The sequence below is a fragment of the Salvelinus namaycush genome, chromosome 37 (genome assembly GCF_016432855.1).
Source record: "Salvelinus namaycush isolate Seneca chromosome 37, SaNama_1.0, whole genome shotgun sequence".
Classification (NCBI taxonomy): Eukaryota; Metazoa; Chordata; class Actinopteri; order Salmoniformes; family Salmonidae; genus Salvelinus; species Salvelinus namaycush.
The window spans coordinates 26,698,909-26,720,650 of record NC_052343.1 but is presented as its reverse complement, the minus strand read 5'-3'; the positions used below and the strand labels follow the sequence as shown (position 1 = coordinate 26,720,650).

Genomic DNA, 21,742 nt, shown 5'->3' with positions numbered 1-21,742 from the left:
GGTCGGAATTTCTGACGGAACTCTTATATCAGCTTGGAATAAATGGAACGTAAATTTGCAGAGGAAAAATGTGTAGTTTAATTCAGGAAGAAAAAAATCTGTCGACCTTCCTTTTGACGGTGTGATATGCCTATTGTGCTGCACTTGCTTGCTATAGTGAATTCGTAGGATAGCTAGATTTGCTTCTACGGATTTTCTTTTTACCAGACAATTATATGTGGAACACATGGAATTTATGCACATCGTTTAGTTACAAAATGTATTTCAACAGGAAAAGTTAGACAATATTTCCATAAACTTGCCATTGCACAGCTTGTAGGCTATTCTAATAATAGTTTATTCCATCGATAGAGTCAACTAAAAGAGTTTAGCTCAGGCTAGTAAAAATAAATAGTGCAGATATGTCATATTGTCGACGGATATGCTGGTACACAACATTGGGCAGCAGTTTATCGACTACAAAATGAGGAGGATTTGTCACAATAGTCTTCCTTCAACAGTTTATAAGACAGTCGTAATTGCCTAACCAGAGCGAATTTATCGCAGCAATCCAGTGCGCACGGTCTCCCCGGCTGTTATACGGCAGAACGCGCAGGTAAGACATGGCAATATATATATTTTAAATTATACAGGAACATCATGAAACAAATGCTCAGTAATAGTTTAAATTGTCTTCGTGTTTCTCGTTACCTCGGGTTCCACATATGGCACAAAGGGATTTGCTATCAATATGGATAAATATAGGATACAGCAACAAAACATATTGATTTGAAAGCTGCGCCACAGAAATCAACTTATCACATAAACACGCTTGTAAGACGCAGCTGATACACATTGACACAGTTTTTATACATTGATACTTCATATGTGATTAGACTACACACACGCAGCCAGTCAGTGTATACACACTCGGGTTCTTATACACCCACGCACGCTTAATGATACATGCAAGTCATACCTCCGTAACCTACATGCAATAATGTATGCGTGCAGTGGCTGAGCTACAAGTTGTTAACCTGTAAAATATATAGATGTGCCGAAGTCCATTCATACACAGACCGGTTACAGCCAGATATGGGTACACAAGCAGCGGCAGGTTCATTGCGCAGTTAAACTCACTATGGGCATTTCAGATTTGCACTAGGCTACTTCTTCTCTGCTGGACTTTTATCAGAACTAAAGCCATTATTTTGTGCAGGGTGCATATTAGACTCTATTGTTTTTCAATATGGAATATGAAAGGAATGTTGTTCAAATGTGAGCATTTAACATGTTGCTCTTCACAGGGTGTGGAGATATTTCTCTCCACACCCAGATTGGATCAAACCAATCTGAAACCAATGAGTCATGATGGACAAGTTTTGTTACATCTTCTTCACACTATAGTATCATAAATCAATAAGCAAGCTGCTGTTGCTGTGATACAATGGCATGCAGGATTAGTCCTGTGTGTTTGTTCTGAATGAGATTAGTGTCATGTCATGATGTCCTTCCTTCAGTGGACATGGAACTCATGGATACATCATTCTGATCTGCACAGCACTGAGTGTTTTGTCCTTCACTTTTTGTTCCCATGTATTCTCTCACTCCCTCCCTCCTTTCCTCCCGTCCTTTAGCATGCAACAATGTATGTGAGACAGCCTTGCCTCTGCCCCCACTCCTCATGCAACTGCATTGCTTCTAGTCAGGAAGAGACATAACTATAGAGACATCTATAGAGAGGAATCTAACTTACAATGTTACAGTATAAACTCAGTGGCCAGTTTAAGGTACACCCATCTAGTACCGTGTCGGACCTCCTTTGCCTCCAGAACAGCCTGAATTCTTTGGGGCATGGACACGTTTCTCAATTGGTATCAAGGGACCTAACGTGTACCAGGAAAACATTCCCCACACCATTACACCACCGCTACCAGCCTGTCCATGCAGGATGGGGCCATGGACTCTTGCTGCTTACACCAAATCCTGACTCTGCCATCAGCATGACACAACATGAACTGGGATTCGTTGGACCAGCCAAAGTTTTCCCACTCCTAAATTGTCCAGTGCTGTTGATCACGTGCCCACTGGAGCAGCTTCTTCTTGTTTTTAGCTGATAGGAGTGGAACCCGGTGTGGTCGTCTGCTGCAATAGCCCATCTGTGACAAGGACCAACGAGTTGTGCGTTCCAAGATGCCATTCTGCACACCATTGTTGTACTGCGTCGTTATTTGCCTGTTTGTGGCCTGCCTGTTGCACGATTCTTGCCATTCTCCTTCGACCTCTCATCAACAAGCTGTTTTCGCCCACAGGATTGCCACTTACTGGATGCTTTTTGTTTGTCGCAACATTCTCGGTAAACCCTAAACTGTCCTGAGTGAAAAGCCCAGGAGGCCAGCTGTTTCTGAGACACTCGAAACCGCACGCCTGGCACTGACAATAATACCATGCTTAAGACGCTCATTTTGCCAATTCTAACGTTCAATCAAACAGTAACTGAATACCTCGATGCTTGCTTTATATAGCACGCCACTACCATGTGACTCAATCTGTAGTGGCAAACTATTTTCATAAACTGGCCACTAATTGTGTAGTAGTAAATATACAGATATAACTATAGAGACTAACTTACAGTATATAGTGGTAACTATAGAGATATAACTATAGAGATATCTGTCTTCTGATGTTACAGCATATAGTGGTAACTATAGAGATATGACTATAGAGATATCTAACTTACGATGTTACAGTGTAGAGTGGTAACTATAGAGATATAACTATAGAGATATCTAATTTACTATGTTACAGCATATAGTGGTAACTATAGAGTTATAACTATAGAGACTAACTTTAGATGTTACAGTTTATAGCAGTAACTATAGAGACATCTAACTTACGATGTTACAGCATATAATGGTAACTATACAGATATAACTATAAAGACTAACTTACAGTATATAGTGGTAACTATAGAGATATAACTATAGAGATATCTAACTTCTGATGTTACAGTATATAGTGGTAACTAAAGAGATATAACTATAGAGATATCTAAATTAGGATGTTACAGTATATAGTTGTAACTATTGAGATATAACCATAGAGATATCTAACTTCTTTTGTTACAGTGTATAGTGGTAACTATAGAGGTATAACTATAGAGATGTTGAACTTACGATGTTACAGTATATAGTGGTAAGTATAGAGATATAACTTTAGAGACTAACTTACAGTAAATAGTGGTAACTATAGAGATATAATCATAGAGACATCTAACTTACGATTTTACGGTATATAGTGGTAACTATAGAGACGTCTAACGATGTTAAAGCATATAGTGGTAACTATCGACATCTAACTTAGGATGTTAATGCATATAGTAGTAACTATACAGATATAACAATAGAGACTAACTTACAGTATATAGTGGTTACTATAGAGATATGACTATAGAGACGTCTAACTTCTGATGTTTACATTTACATTTTTAGTCATTTAGCAGACGCTCTTATCCAGAGCGACTTACAGTAGAGTGCATACATTTTTTATTTCATTTTTTACATACTGAGACAAGGATATCCCTACCGGCCAAACCCTCCCTAACCCGGACGACGCTATGCCAATTGTGCGTCGCCCCACGGACCTCCCGGTTGCGGCCGGCTGCGAAAGAGCCTGGGCGCGAACCCAGCCCAGCCTGGGCGCGAACCCAGAGCCTCTGGTGGCGCAGCTAGCACTGCGATGCAGTGCCCTAGACCACTGCGCCACCCGGGAGGACACCCGGGAGGATGTTACAGCATATAGTGGTAACTATAGAGATATACCTATAGAGACTAACATACAGTATATAGTGGTAACTATATAGATATAACTATAGAGACTAACATACAGTATATGGTGGTAACTACAGAGATATCTAACTTCTGATGTTACAGCATATAGAGATATACCTATAGAGATATCTAAGTTACGATGTTACAGTATATTGTGGTAACTATAAAGATATAACTATAGAGATATCTAACTTCTGATGTTACAGGATATAGGGGTAAATATAGAGATATCACTATAGAGATATCTAACTTACAGTGTTTCAGCATATAGAGATATAACTATAGAGATATCTAACTTCTGATGTCACAGTATATAATGATAACTATAGAGATATAACTGTAGAGACATCTAACTAATGAGGCCACAGCATGTCGTGGTTACTCTACAGATTTAACTATAGAGATATCTAACTTACGATGTTACAGTATATAGTGGTAACTATAGAGATATAACTATAGAGACATCTAACTTCTGATGTTACAGCATATAGTGGTAACCATAGAGATATAACTATAGAGACATCTGATGATGTTAACTCATATAGTGGTTACTGTAGAGATACCTAACTTCGGATGTTACAGTATATAGTGGTAACTATAGTAACATCTAACTTCGGATGTTACAGTATATAGTGGTAACTATAGAGGTATAACTATAGAGGAATCTCACTTCTGATGTTACAGTATATAGTGGTAACAATAGAGATATAACTATATAGTGGTAACAATAGAGATATAACGACAGAGATATCTAAAATCTGATGTTACAGGATATTGTGGTAACTATAGAGATACAACTATAGAGATCTAACTTACGATGTTACAGTGTATAGTGGTAAGTATAGAGATATAACTATAGAGATGTCTAACTTACGATGCCACAGCATGTAGTGGTTACTATACAGATTTAACTATAGAGACATCTAACTTACGATGCCACAGCATGTAGTGGTAAGTATAGAGATATAACTATAGAGACTAACTACTACAGTATACTACAGTATATAGTGGTAACTATAGAGACATCTGTCTTCTGATGTTACAGTATATAGTGGTACCTATACAGATATAACTATAGAGACATCTGTCTTCTGATGTTACAGTATTTAGTGGTAACTATAGAGATATAACTATAGAGATATCTAACTTACGATGTTACAGTATATAGTGGTAACTATAGAGATATAACTATAGAGACATCTAACTTCTGATGTTACAGTATATAGTTGTAACTATAGAGATATAACTATAGAGATATCTAACTTGCGATGTTACAGTATATAGTGGTAACTATAGAGATATAACTATAGAGACGTCTAACGATGTTACAGCATATAGTGGTAACTATAGAGATATAGCTATAGAGTCTAACTTACAGTATATAGTGGTAACTATAGAGATTTAACTATAGAGATATCTAACTTACTATGTTACTGCATATAGTGGTAACTATAGAGATTTAACTATAGAGACATCTAACTTCTGATGTTACAGTATATAGTTGTAACTATAGAGATTTAACTATAGAGATATCTAACTTACTATGTTACTGCATATAGTGGTAACTATAGAGATATAACTATAGAGACGTCTAACGATGTTACAGCATATAGTGGTAACTATAGAGATATAACTATAGAGACATCTAACTTCTGATGTTACAGTATATAGTGGTAACTATAGAGATATCTAACTTACTATGTTACTGCATATAGTGGTAACTATAGAGATATAACTATAGAGACATCTAACTTCTGATGTTACAGTATATAGTGGTAACTATAGAGATATCTAACTTACTATGTTACTGCATATAGTGGTAACTATAGAGATTTAACTATAGAGACATCTAACTTCTGATGTTACTGCATATAGTGGTAACTATAGAGATATAACTATAGAGACGTCTAACGATGTTACATCATATAGTGGTAACTATAGAGATATAACTATAGAGATATCTAACTTGCGATGTTACATCATATAGTGGTAACTATAGAGATATACCTATAGAGATATCTAACTTGCGATGTTACAGTATATAGTGGTAACTATAGAGATATAACTATAGAGATATCTAACTTGCGATGTTACAGTATATAGTGGTAACTATAGAGATATAACTATAGAGATATCTAACTTCTGATGTTACAGTATATAGTGGTAACTATAGAGATATAACTATAGAGATATCTAACTTGCGATGTTACAGTATATAGTGGTAACTATAGAGATATAACTATAGAGATATCTAACTTCTGATGTTACAGTATATAGTGGTAACTATAGAGATATAACTATAGAGATATCTAACTTGCGATGTTACAGTATATAGTGGTAACTATAGAGGTATAACTATAGAGATATCTAACTTCTGATGTCACAGTATATAATGATAACTATAGAGATATAACTGTAGAGACATCTAACTAATGAGGCCACAGCATGTCGTGGTTACTCTACAGATTTAACTATAGAGATATCTAACTTACGATGTTACAGTATATAGTGGTAACTATAGAGATATAACTATAGAGACATCTAACTTCTGATGTTACAGCATATAGTGGTAACCATAGAGATATAACTATAGAGACATCTGATGATGTTAACTCATATAGTGGTTACTGTAGAGATACCTAACTTCGGATGTTACAGTATATAGTGGTAACTATAGTAACATCTAACTTCGGATGTTACAGTATATAGTGGTAACTATAGAGGTATAACTATAGAGGAATCTCACTTCTGATGTTACAGTATATAGTGGTAACAATAGAGATATAACTATATAGTGGTAACAATAGAGATATAACGACAGAGATATCTAAAATCTGATGTTACAGGATATTGTGGTAACTATAGAGATACAACTATAGAGATCTAACTTACGATGTTACAGTGTATAGTGGTAAGTATAGAGATATAACTATAGAGATGTCTAACTTACGATGCCACAGCATGTAGTGGTTACTATACAGATTTAACTATAGAGACATCTAACTTACGATGCCACAGCATGTAGTGGTAAGTATAGAGATATAACTATAGAGACTAACTACTACAGTATACTACAGTATATAGTGGTAACTATAGAGACATCTGTCTTCTGATGTTACAGTATATAGTGGTACCTATACAGATATAACTATAGAGACATCTGTCTTCTGATGTTACAGTATTTAGTGGTAACTATAGAGATATAACTATAGAGATATCTAACTTACGATGTTACAGTATATAGTGGTAACTATAGAGATATAACTATAGAGACATCTAACTTCTGATGTTACAGTATATAGTTGTAACTATAGAGATTTAACTATAGAGATATCTAACTTACTATGTTACTGCATATAGTGGTAACTATAGAGATATAACTATAGAGACGTCTAACGATGTTACAGCATATAGTGGTAACTATAGAGATATAGCTATAGAGTCTAACTTACAGTATATAGTGGTAACTATAGAGATTTAACTATAGAGATATCTAACTTACTATGTTACTGCATATAGTGGTAACTATAGAGATATTACTATAGAGACGTCTAACGATGTTACAGCATATAGTGGTAACTATAGAGATATAACTATAGATACATCTAATTTCTGATGTTACAGTATATAGTGGTAACTATAGAGATATCTAACTTACTATGTTACTGCATATAGTGGTAACTATAGAGATTTAACTATAGAGACATCTAACTTCTGATGTTACAGTATATAGTGGTAACTATAGAGATATCTAACTTACGATGTTACAGCATATAGTGGTATCTATACAGATATAACTATAGAGACACACTTACAGTATATAGTGGTTACTATAGAGATATCTAACTTGCGATGTTACATCATATAGTGGTAACTATAGAGATATAACTATAGAGATATCTAACTTGCGATGTTACATCATATAGTGGTAACTATAGAGATATAACTATAGAGATATCTAACTTGCGATGTTACATCATATAGTGGTAACTATAGAGATATACCTATAGAGATATCTAACTTGCGATGTTACAGTATATAGTGGTAACTATAGAGATATAACTATAGAGATATCTAACTTGCGATGTTACAGTATATAGTGGTAACTATAGAGATATAACTATAGAGATATCTAACTTCTGATGTTACAGTATATAGTGGTAACTATAGAGATATAACTATAGAGATATCTAACTTGCGATGTTACAGTATATAGTGGTAACTATAGAGATATAACTATAGAGATATCTAACTTCTGATGTTACAGTATATAGTGGTAACTATAGAGATATAACTATAGAGATATCTAACTTGCGATGTTACAGTATATAGTGGTAACTATAGAGGTATAACTATAGAGATATCTAACTTCTGATGTCACAGTATATAATGATAACTATAGAGATATAACTGTAGAGACATCTAACTAATGAGGCAACAGCATGTCGTGGTTACTCTACAGATTTAACTATAGAGATATCTAACTTACGATGTTACAGTATATAGTGGTAACTATAGAGATATAACTAAAGAGACATCTAACTTCTGATGTTACAGCATATAGTGGTAACCATAGAGATATAACTATAGAGACATCTGATGATGTTAACTCATATAGTGGTTACTGTAGAGATACCTAACTTCGGATGTTACAGTATATAGTGGTAACTATAGTAACATCTAACTTCGGATGTTACAGTATATAGTGGTAACTATAGAGGTATAACTATAGAGGAATCTCACTTCTGATGTTACAGTATATAGTGGTAACAATAGAGATTTAACTATAGTGGTAACAATAGAGATATAACGACAGAGATATCTAAAATCTGATGTTACAGGATATTGTGGTAACTATAGAGATATACCTATAGAGATATCTAACTTGCGATGTTACAGTGTATAGTGGTAACTATAGAGATATAACTATAGAGATGTCTAACTTACGATGCCACAGCATGTAGTGGTTACTATACAGATTTAACTATAGAGACTAACTACTACAGTATACTACAGTATATAGTGGTAACTATAGAGACATCTGTCTTCTGATGTTACAGTATATAGTGGTACCTATACAGATATAACTATAGAGACATCTGTCTTCTGATGTTTCAGCATATAGTCGTACCTATACAGATATAACTATAGAGACATCTGTCTTCTGATGTTACAGTATTTAGTGGTAACTATTGAGATATAACTATAGAGATATCTAACTTACGATGTTACAGTATTTAGTGGTAACTATAGAGATATAACTATAGAGATATCTAACTTCTGATGTTACAGCATATAGTGGTAACTATAGAGATATAACTATAGAGACATCTAACTTCTGATGTTACAGTATATAGTGGTAACTATAGAGATTTAACTATAGAGATATCTAACTTACTATGTTACTGCATATAGTGGTAACTATAGAGATTTAACTATAGAGACATCTAACTTCTGATGTTACAGTATATAGTTGTAACTATAGAGATTTAACTATAGAGATATCTAACTTACTATGTTACTGCATATAGTGGTAACTATAGAGATATAACTATAGAGACATCTAACTTCTGATGTTACAGTATATAGTGGTAACTATAGAGATATAACTATAGAGACATCTAACTTCTGATGTTACAGTATATAGTGGTAACTATAGAGACATCTAACTTACGATGTTACAGCATATAGTGGTATCTATACAGATATAACTATAGAGACACACTTACAGTATATAGTGGTTACTATAGAGATATCTAACTTGCGATGTTACATCATATAGTGGTAACTATAGAGATATAACTATAGAGATATCTAACTTGCGATGTTACAGTATATAGTCGTAACTATAGAGATATAACTATAGAGATATCTAACTTGCGATGTTACAGTATATAGTGGTAACTATAGAGATATAACTATAGAGATATCTAACTTCTGATGTTACAGCATATAGTTGTAATTATTGAGATAGAACTATAGAGATATCTAATTTCTTATGTTACAGCATATGTCATTTTTACATTGTTACTTGTTAGGATGTGTTAGGATACTGGTGATACATTACAGGAATTATAACTGCATGATGTTTCACTCTAATTTGCGTCTTTAGTCGTGACAAGTCTTTTGGATTAGGACAAGTCTTAGTATACCCTGCTGGAAAATACAGGTTGGGATGCCTTTTGATGAGAATAGATGTTGTTATTTGAAATGATAAGGAATGTGGTGATGGACATAGAATAATGTATGGATAGAGGATGAAATGGAAGATATTATGGTATCATGGACAACCAGTGATGATGGAGGTAGAAGTTTCAGAATTGGCTAATAGGTGTAGATTGGACTATACCTATTTCTCTCTCCATCTATCTCTCTCTCTTACACACAGACAGAGCTGCAGTGCTATTCTAAGAGAGTTAGCTGCCTCAACCCACGCACCAAATCTGAGAAAGAGAGAGAAAGGGAGAACGAGGGAGATGGGAGAAAGGAGAGCGAGAGGAATGAAAGGAGAGAGGGAGAGACTACAGAAAGGTTCAGAATGCATGTAGAGTGTACTGCATTCACACACACACACACACACACACACACACACACACACACACACACACACACACACACACACACACACACACACACACACACACACACACACACACACACACACACACACACACACTATCTCTCTGACTGACATACATGCTGCCACTTCAACAACAGCATTAACAGTGTTCATTGTGAAGATATCAGATCTTATAGATGCAAGTGAAAGGACATCCAAACACTCTCTTCCATCATATTTCATGCTTGTTGTGTCACCCTATCTTGTTATGTTGTTTGGGTTGTGCATTTGTGGGTCTGTCTAACTGTGATGTGCTGTGCTGTGCGGTGTTATATTGGTAAGTGCTGGGAGAAATGTACTTGATTCTGTGCCACCCACACACCGCCCTCCCACTCACGACCGTCTCTGCGTCTATACCTCTGGCTCTTCCTGCTCCCCACCAACTCTCTCTGCTCATTTAAATCCCGACCCTACATTTATCCCCCTGCTCTCTCTCTCTCTGTTTCACTCTTTCTTTCTCTCCCTCTCTCATCTGCTTTTCAGGAGCTGATGCTCCTGCAAAAGGCAGACACACTAACACACAGACACACCTAGCATACCTACATGCACACACCGTGAAGGGGTAGCTTTGTATGCATGGATTTATTGTGTATTTATTTATATAGGATCCTAAACTGTCAATGAATTATCACATCCTTCCAGTTAATTGATCTTTATTCATGAGCTCAACCTTTATCTGTTGGTTTGAACGTTAGAATGAGTGACATGCCCCTTTAATTGTGTGAGCTGACTGTGTTCAGGCTTTGTTAATTAGCTGATTGCACTTGCGCACACCTGTGGCCTGCTGCCTGAAGCGCTTCAGTTTGTTTAAATGGAGGATGATGTTCTGTGTGTGAGTGGGACTGCTGGGATGTCTGCAAGTGTTTTTAATAAAACTACAATATTTATTACGATATCACTATCTCTGTCTCATCAATGTGAGGGCCAGCTATCTCACACACGCATAACAGCACACAATTTCAGGTACATATGGCTGGCTGCCCTGCACACACACACACACACACACACACACACACACACACACACACACACACACACACACACACACACACACACACACACACACACACACACACACACACACACACACACACACACACACACACACACACACAACAGCACACAAATCAAATTCAGGTGCATACAGTATGCATGGTGCACACTTCTTGACAAGTTCTATTCCAATTTATAGCTAGAAATTCATAGCAATTCATGAGTGTCTTACAGAGTGTGTTGTCTGTGTGTTGCTGTGGTGTGTGTTAGAATACGAGAGAGGTATGTGTGAGTGTGTGTGTGTGTGTGTGTGTGGGGGGGGGGCTTGAAGTCCACTCTCCTAATCGATTCTTTCTGTGTTCCATACAGGATCCACAAATCTGTGAAGACATTCCAGGCCTGATCCCCCTTTATCCAAATCTGTGAAGACATTCCAGGCCTGATCCCCTTTATCCAAATCTGAAGACAATACAGGAAATCAAGCAGAACTTTCAGGGAACAGAAGAGTTCTTTATAAAAACTTGGAACAACAGTGAGAACTGCTGGTTGTATTCTCCATTGTTTTTATTCACATGTATTGAAACAAGTAGAGCCATCAGTGATTTCAGCAGCCCCCCTGCCTCCCCTATCCATGCCTACATGCTCAGCGACAGATAAGAACTGTTTTGATAATTGTATGTAATTATAATTTGTGTGGGAGACGGAGCTGTCTCTGTCTATTATCACCTGTAACCTCAGACACAATAACTCCACACATTTACATATTTCTCTCCAAAAATGCTTTTCTTTCAGTTTTAGGACCAAATCAGGAATAATCAGAGTTATTGAAGGAATGGCACATGTGAACTACGAGGTGCTATTCAGTCCTCAACCATCATAATGAGACACAACTGAATTCAATCTGTAGAGTTACACCTCAAGCTCTTTTCCTTGTATATTCTATACTAGACCATACATACTAAGTTTGTACATCTCAAAACAGAGGTACCCACCCAGCCACTATCTAAAATGAAAACGGCTTTTTCAGTCTATTTGATATAATACGATTTGTCGTACCGTTTTATATTTTCTCCTCATTTGCGGTATTCACTGCCCTCTGTCCTTAATGTAGGGCGCTGGCTCTGTAGCCTTCAGCCCAATCAGAGGAACAGTAAGTGCCTATGCATTTTAGATAAGACCATAAAACATTTAAGTAAATAAGTGGCCAATGCATTATGTAGTTAGTGACCTGTGATATTTATATGCCTGGAAGGGCAATGTCCTGCTTTACAGTCACACAGTATGTTTACACTACGCCACAGCCATTCAGTGCCCTGACCCGTTAAGAACCACAACCTCTCCAACTGCCATTCAAATGGTCTGCAACATCTGAAAGCACAGGAACACAAATTATTTAGATTTATTTAGCACAAGATTTATTTAGTACAAATCTTTTATTTAGCATAATATTGAAACATTAGACATTTATATGTAGAGATTTTTCTACTTTATCAGAGAATATTAGTTTACAGGTTGATTCTAAGTGCAAACTTGGAATGTATCCAGCGCCAAAACGACATGATTGAATCATTAACTGTTTACATTTTAGGAACAATGTTTACAGAGGACTGTTGCCCTTAAAACACAGGCCTATGTGTCATTTTGTGACATATTATTTTACAAGTGCCATAACCGAAAGGAAATGTATAAAATTGCCATAACTCATTGAGGAAGCTTACTTTTTGTCTTCAGCAAAACAAAGCACAACGTGTTCAGGAATACGTCATGGTGAAGGTAAAAACCCTCTGTTTGACCTTTCATCCAAGGAGAGTCCATCTATTTTTGTATTTTTTCATGTGAATGTTATAACCTCAAACTAACTTCACATGATTCATAGCTAGGTTTTGTATGGTAGATAGATTCTAGAACTAGGAGAAGAAATAGACGATCTGGGTATGATCAAGATCATCATGTTCAGTTTACCCTCGTTGACTCTGTGAGGTTTATACAGATCTGATTTTACTGTAATGGGATGCAAAATATTATCACAGAAGATGTTGAAGATAATAGTAACAGAATGAAAGCCATGTAAATACCTCTGTCACCAATGGTTGACACTTACAACTGGTTGACACTCGTGACTTCCATCTCTTAAAGCGTATCTAGAATTCACTCACAAAGTTCATCAGACATATTCATTATTAAATTAAGATATTTTGAAACTATGAGTACCAAACAACTCATACCTGCTACCTAAATGTTTCAAATAGAATTTTAGTGGTTTAATTCTGAAAAAAGGACAGCATTATAACAGCGTTGAGTCGACAACAGAAAATAGAGCTCTTAGTCATGTAAAGATGACGCCCACCACCAATCTCCAAGTCTTCGCCGTCTCCCTCCTCTCTCTCCTTGCTGCCCCACTTACCACAGCTGAGGACAGCTCCCCCTCTCCCACTCCCTCTCCCCTACGCACCGACCCCAGGCCTCGCCAGGGGGGCTCCACCGACCCCCCTCAGTCCGCCCCCAGCCCCCCTCTCCTCCTCCTGACCATCCATGCCAACCGCCCCTCTGCCCTCCGGGGCAGGCCCAAAGCTCCAGAGAAACTTCCAGAATCCCCTGGGGTTCTGGAGACCCCTCCCCGACCCCTGGCCCAGATCATGTTCCCCAAGAACGTGACGTCTGCGGCAGCGGGAGCCCTGGCTCCTCCGTTGCGCGCGGCCCAGGTGGCTCCTCCTCCCCACAGACTGGTGGACGTGGACGTGTGCCATGGTTACTATGACGTCATGGGCCAGTTGGACAACACCTTCAACTGCTCCAAGGACAGCTTCATCTACTGCTGTGGCAGCTGCCACTACCGCTTCTGCTGCCCCGACCCCACCCGTCGTTTGGAGCAGAGCAGCTGTACCAACTACGACTCCCCGGATTGGGCCAAGACCCAGCCACCAAACGCCATACTCCTGGATGATGATGAGCCGGAACTGGACCCTCTGCAGCCTCTGAGCCACAACACAGGCTTTGTGATTGGAGGTGTCATTGTTTTTATGGTAGCGGTTGCCGTGGGGATTAAGATAATGTTCAACAAGGTGTCGCAGCAGGCCAACAACGGAGAGATCAACATGCCCAGGTGAGGGGAGGGGTCAATCAGTCCCAGACCAGACAGATGAACAGACAGAGCGTAAGACAGACAGACAGACAGACAGTCACGCAGACAGATGGACAGTCAGACAGACAGACAAACACAGATTCTTTAATAATTTCATAATGTCGTTATAACATGTTTATAGCATGTTTCATTCATAAGATTAGACAAGATATGATATCGTTAATGCCAGGAGGGGAACTGCTATTACTCCAGGTAATAAAACACATTTTACAACAGCTAATTACTTATACGTTAACATTTTTGACATTCTCTTTTTGGTTTCTCCTCTCAGAGCGCTAGTGGACATGTTGCGTCACCAGTCCAGTCCAGTGCAGCAGGATGAGAGGAACAACAGCGTGGCTCTGTGTGGTTCAGGGGAGGGACAGGGTACGCTGGGCAGACCTCCCAAAAACCTCTACGCCTCTGGCCTGCCCAGCAAGGACAACAGACGTGAGTGCCCAGGGGAGCATTCAGTTGGAACAAACAGGAAACATGTTTATGAAATGAAAAAGGGAAATGAGGACAAGCTCACATAGTACACTTCTGTTTCAAAGTCGTTTCTCCTGTTTTGTGCTGTTGTTGGGCTTTAGGCTTATTTCAAACTGTCTTGTAAGAAAGGGGAAGGAGTAAAATGGTTTAGATTAGATGAGGTTATTAGTCACATGCACAGTGTTGCAGATGTAATCGCAGGGCACAGTGAAATACTTATGATCCGAGCTCCAACAGTGCAGGTCAAAAAAAGAGAGGTGAATGGAGACAATAATAAAAATAATATTACAACTGTAGCAATGATAATGTCTATTGGGGGGAGGGGCAGGGTAAGTGCTATTGGGAGGGGGTAGAATATCCATAGGGGGAAAAGCAAGGGGGAGGGAGTAGGTAGCTGCCTAGTGGCTATTCAGCAGCCTGATGGTTGGCGGTAGAACCTATTGGCCAGTCTGACAGTTTTTGCCATGATACTCCTATACTGCCAGCGTCTGAGTGATGGAAGCAGGGAGAACAGGCCATGATGGCTTGGGTGCCACGAGGTCCCTGATGATCCTCTTGGCCTTCCTGCGACGCCTGGTGTTGTAGGTGTCATGGAGGGCAGGCAGTGAGCACCTAATGGCTCGTTTGGCTGAGCGTACCACCCTCTGTAGAGCCTTGCAGTCAGCGGCGGTGGAGTTGCCGTACCAGGATGCGATGCAGACCGACAGTACTCTCTCGATGGTGCTCCTGTAAAACACTGTGAGGCCCCTCGGAGACAGGACAAATTTATTCAGCCTCCTGAGGTAGAAGAGTCGCTGCCGTGCCTTCTTTACCGCGGTGTCCGTGTGGTTTGACCCTTTCATCTCATCGGAGATGTGTACGTCGAGGAACTTGGAAGTTTTCGAAGAGGGACAGTTAAGTGAAACAGTGCAATATCCTGGTCAATTCCCACAGGCTCATTAAATGATAAGTGAGTGAGTGTGTAAAGAGGAATTGGCCCAGGTAATGTAAAAGAGGATGGATGCCTTGATCTTAATGTGGTTAATAAACCATGAAGCTAGAAATCGCCTGATAACATCCACAATTGAACACATCATACAGTGTATCCCTCTGCTGTCTCACTCACGTACACACACACATCTACATTATGTATACACTGTTGCTCCACAGCTGATGACTGTTTGTTTGTTTTGCAGTGGGGAATATTCAACACAATTTTATCCATTCAGGAACCAGTCCCAATCACACTGCTACTATCGGTAAGTCAACTGGTGGTGTAAATTGTTGGTTCCAGTGACATACTGTAATGTATGCATCTGGTGGCCTTCCATGTTTTACAGTTTTTCACAATAATGTCTTAGATGTCAATGATACCAACCTGGTTAGATAAAGGTTGTCCAAAAAACAACAATTAAGAAACAAACACACCATAACATAGCTGTCTTTTGACCCCTCAGAACACGCCCCCCGTATGAACAACGCCCAGCTGGCGGCAGGAGGCACTCTTCTGTCCAGCAAACACAACAATACTAAAGGACAGCCCTCCTTCCACCACTCCCTCCACAACCTGGCACAGCTCCCCCCATCCTATGAGAACGCCACCAAGCCAGAGCTCAACAGATACTCCTCGCTCAAACGCCTGGGTGAGTAGTGTACCACGTAGCAACATAGAGATAGACCCCGTTACACAGAAAACAATAGCTCTATGACTTGTTTCACTATTCCTCTTTTGATTCCAGAAAAGAGTGGTCTTGATGAATATTCATCGGGCTACTGCACCACCAAGAGGCGTCCCCACACGGCCCAGCCCGCTCTCCAGTCCTCCAGTCACCACATCCCCTGTGGCGGAGATTACAACACCATGGGTGGGAGGGGCACCCTCCCCCGCCATGCCCCCCGACCCTGGATCCAACCCACCGGCCTACCCCCCGTCTCCCCCACGGTCAACCCCTACCCCTTGGACCCAACCGAGCAGCACTACAACCCCAACTACGACACCCTGTCCAAGCCTGCCAGGAAGGTCATGTCGCAGGACCAGCTGCTCAACATGGGGGACGTCCCCGGGAACACTGGGACCCTCTCCAGGATGTCCAAGAACCAGCAGCACCAGTACTACAAAGCCATGGCTGCTGCTACTAAGAACTCCAACACCCAGACCCTGACAAGGAAGCCCCAGGATCGACCCCAGGAGCGGCCTCAGTCCAACACCCAGACCCTGACAAGGAAGCCCCAGGATCGACCCCAGGAGAGGCCTCAGTCCAACACCCAGACCCTGACACGGAAGCCCAAGGAACGATCCCAGGAGCGGCCTCAGTCCAACAACCAGACCCTGACGAGGAAGCCCAAGGATTGGGCCCAGGAGCGTCCCCAGGATCGCCTACTCATGTCCCCAGATCACCTGGAGGAGAGCATGGGTAGAGGGATCGGAGGGATGGGAGTGGGTGTACAGGATCCATACGCCCATGGAGGCGGGGGAGGCATGGTCCCCACTCTCCCCCGGGGTGGTCTCACCCCTCAGCAGAAAGCCCAGTCCCAGCAGAATGTATGTGCCACGCCCTCCCTGGACCGCCACCACATGATCAAGATGAACTCTCACCCCACCTCAGGGAGGGAGCAGGAGAGAAGCCAGGGCATGACGGGGCATATGAGCGGAGGCATGGGGGGAGGCATGGGGGGCTGGGGTGGTAGCGAGATGCCCGGGGCGGGGGTTGTCATGGGAACAGGGACGCTAGGGGGCCACAGCGCCAAGAGGATGGCTTTCGCTGCCAAGAGGCAGAACACTATCGAGCAGTTACACTTTATACCAGGAGGGGGCGACGGAGGAGCAAGTAGAGGAGGAGGAAGTGGAGGAGGAGGGGGAGGCAGTCAGGGCATCAGGACAGGCAGTAAGAATGAGGTGACAGTGTGAGGGGCACCAGGTAGAAATTGCCATCAACTGCAGATCTAGGATCAGATTATCTCACCCCTAAACCCACCCTTAACCATTAGGGGGATGAGAAAATATCTGACTCTGTATCAGTGGTTAGGGCAAATTCTACCTACTGTGTGTGTGGTCTTCATGAAGAGAGTAGACATATGAGAATAGGAAGGGTAGAGAAGGAAATATGGTGAATCAATCTGTACATATAGGGAGATGAAGGACTTGCTTAGAGGTCAAAATGGTAGAGGAACGGAATTATCCTGCCATTTTTATATATGTGATACATCAGCCATATTTCATATCTAAATGTGCCATATTGCCATACACTGATGCCATGAATAACTGAAAAAGAACAAACATGGGAGAAATTAGATAGCTAGGACTTAGTTAAGAAACTGGTTTGTTCATGCGTAACCTTGTGTTTTATATCAAATGTTTTACGGAATAAAGAAACTTTTGAGCCATATTAGAAAGGAGGTGCCAAGATAATACATCTAAGTATGAGAGAGAGAAGGGTGGTGTACGGCCAGACCGTGTACTTCAGTGTAACATAGAAAAACACGATACACTTGTATCAAAGGATGCTATTTTCCTCATGGAGCATTGAACTGATGATTTTCATGACCTATGATGTGGAATGTCGGATGATGTAGGGTTTTGAATCCGGGGAGTGGTGTACGAGTGAGCCCGCCTCATTGTGACGCAGGAAGCTGTCGATAGTTGCTTCTTGCGTGAATGAATGAGTGACCTTGGGAAAATTGCTTCCATACATTCTCTAGTTGCCCCCAGTAACTGATCTGAGGTCAGTTTTGCATCCCACCACCACCTAATAGTTATGCTCAGCATTTGGGGAGGTTGAGCTGATCCTAAATCTGTGCCTAAGTGCAACTTCTACCTGGAGCTCCCCTGTGACCCACCTGTCTTCATCAGGACAACCAAATCTGATTGAGCCATGAGTCACTTTGTTTGACGAGGAACTTCTGAGTTGGTCAGCCTACCAATAGGATGATTAGCTACTGCAACTACAGGGTATTTTCTTTCATAGAGCACAAAAAGTACAGTATGATGCAGGTGTTGCACTTCATAATACGACTGACCTTCAAAGCCATGCATTGGGATACAAATAAAATACCACAGAGAAAGCACGTCTGACAATCACCATTTTATTATTCTCACCAGAGGAGAACTGACACAAGCCAACATTTCTACAGGACAATACAAATGATTGGCTTCAGAGCAAGCCAAAGTGTATGTGTGTAGGGAATTGACTGTAACAAGGCAGTGGACTATAATGCATACGGTAGGATGACTCCAATGATGAAGCAGTCAGATATGAGGGTGAGACTCAGAAGAGACTTGGGTGGCTAGGATGCCCTTCATCAGAAGAGGACCTTGCTCGTTCGTAGTAACACACTCTAACCGTTCTCTATTAGGTAGAAATGTCATAATATCAATAATAATGCTTAATATTAAGGGCTATCCTATCCTACATGTGTGGCTTTGGACCATATAATACAGCATATTAATGCTTTCACTTAATTTTTGTTGTTGATATTGTCACTGACGTGTGAGTACTAATGTTCTGTAGATACCTGGAGTCAAACTTGTAAAAAAAAACATGAGCAGTTTTTTTCCCAGCCCAGTTCAAAGAGGGAAACACTAAGACAGAAATGTTTTTGCACAATCCCCTGATATTTGCACCAGATAAAGACAGACATATTTTTTATCACGTCTTAGTGGTTTACATTCAGCAAAAAAGGACACTCAGACACTGGTGATGCGCGGGGCTGTGTTTGATAAACTTAAGGGACTTAAGAAAATGAACAGACTTGTATTCGACTAAGAGAGAAGTATAACTGTATATATATATATATATCATCTACAGTATACAAAGTGTCTCATATTGCTTACAAATGGACAGAAGAAAAAAATCTGACATAATTCAGGAGATAAAATGACTGACGTGTTTATACAGATTTTCTTTTGACAATCTTCCTATAAACAATGGTAACTTACCCAGTGAGCAAAATGGCATCTTTTAGACGTCCATGGACGTCGGCGTCAGACGGTGCTCACTGGGTAGTCCGTGTCGGTTATTGTCATGATTACGACAAGTGTTATTATTAATGATTATTATAATTGTTGTTATAATGAATGGTTATCTTATAGTTATGATGTTGGTGTTATTTTTCTTAGTGAGATTTTAAGTGTTTACATGTTTTTAGATACCTATATTTCTCATGACATTTTGTTTGTTTTTGTTACATCTGAACACAAAATGGGGATTCAAACTAACACTGTCTAATCTTGATGCATGTCAACTCCATGCCTTGGTAATGCATTGACAATATGCCTGAATACAGGGCTTTATTACAGTATGTTTTGAGACAATGGCCCAATTACAAACCTATCCCTAGTCCCTTTCCCTAGATGGAGCCTTCTATCTAGACTATTTGAAAATATTGCATAGGTATTAGCAAAAGTTGTGTTGGGGTGGAATCATTACACTCACCGTTCACAAGGTCATACGATATTGATAGGGACTAGGGAGGGAAAAGTTCTGGGTCTGGGACCAAATTGAAACCCTTGCTAATACCACAGCCTAACCCAATAAAACCCAAAGGGTTAACACATGATGTCACAATGTATGTGTTTACATTAATGTCTTAAACACAGGTAGGTAAAAAGGGTATAACAGTAACTACCTGAATGTTCAGTAACAGTGTCTTTTTTCAGGGAATTAGGACAGCTAACCTAGTTTTAGATTTGTATTTAAGTCACAGAAAGTCTGTAGCAATGTCTGTACTATCGCCACAAGCCATAGCCATTGAAACAGTCATTACATACACTTCTGCCATTATTTTGTACATGGTAAACCTTTTTTTGTGTAAGTATATTGTATTTTGTATAGCTAGTACAATCAGAATATTCTAATGGGTTGTGGCTCTCTTCTATAACACATTAATTTGAGGCTTCAACAAATTATATGTGAGTATTTAGTGGAATGTACAGTGACCACCCAAATGCTTAACATTTAACATATTTCTATATAGCCTATTATGTGGCAACAGGGATATTTTTGATGAGTAATGACAAATAACACATGTAAAAGATGGTGAATAAAACAAGACACAAAGAGATGAATGAATAGGTGTATGTTTCGACACCATCATTAATTCATTTAAACCTATGTAGAACGACGAAGGATAAATCTAAATCTAGATTTGTATGAGATTATAGATTTGTATGGGATGATATTTACAAGTGAACTTCATGAATGTTTCCATGACTATTATTCATTTTAATATATAAAGGCCTACTTTTAATTTCTCCAGTGCATTTTGATCCCCTTGGATACAGCAGTGATCGAACACTACATTTGTAAAATAAAGTTGGTGGAAAAGGTTGTCAGACTTGTTTCTTTCATCAGGGTCTTACTCAAATACTGAGGAAATTGTATGATATTTGGAGTGATAAACTAGCCATCCTACTCAACTATTCTCATATGAAGTGACTTTACTGACAGGTAAGATTGAATAAATGTTAGACATTCTGTGGGAAGTTGTTCCTAAATCTGCAGTAGGCTACAACTAAATCACTAGCTAATAGGGCAACCGCCCCCCTGGAGAGCTACTGTCCTGCAAGCTTTCATTTCAACGAAATTATAACTTCGCCAGGACCTTAATTAACTGAATCAGGTATGTTACCACGGGTTTGGAGCAAAAGCCTGCACCAGTAGCCTTCAGGAGTTACCCCTGATCCAGGTATACATTACCATTTCAAGGAAACAATACATTTGCATGACAAAGCCT

At 39.7% G+C, this 21,742-nt stretch overlaps 1 protein-coding gene across 1 annotated transcript; it reads left to right on the top strand.

The window, feature by feature from the left end:
* LOC120030938 lies at window positions 1-21,337 on the top strand. Its single transcript, XM_038976442.1, has 6 exons — window positions 1-595; window positions 11,791-14,524; window positions 14,835-14,992; window positions 16,207-16,269; window positions 16,468-16,653; window positions 16,750-21,337. The coding sequence occupies exons 2-6, from the start codon at window positions 13,758-13,760 to the stop codon at window positions 17,916-17,918; spliced, it is 2,343 nt and encodes a 780-aa protein (XP_038832370.1). The 5' UTR covers window positions 1-595; window positions 11,791-13,757; the 3' UTR covers window positions 17,919-21,337.
* The last annotated feature ends 405 nt before the right edge of the window (window positions 21,338-21,742 follow it).

What these genes read in the sequence shown, in the direction of transcription:
- LOC120030938 (XM_038976442.1), top strand. Translation starts at nt 13,758, where the DNA reads ATGACGCCCACCACCAATCTCCAAGTCTTCGCCGTCTCCCTCCTCTCT. An exon ending in CAATCACACTGCTACTATCG is followed by an intron (nt 16,270 to 16,467) that starts GTAAGTCAACTG and finishes TTGACCCCTCAG; the next exon opens with AACACGCCCCCCGTATGAAC. An exon ending in CTCCTCGCTCAAACGCCTGG is followed by an intron (nt 16,654 to 16,749) that starts GTGAGTAGTGTA and finishes TTTTGATTCCAG; the next exon opens with AAAAGAGTGGTCTTGATGAA.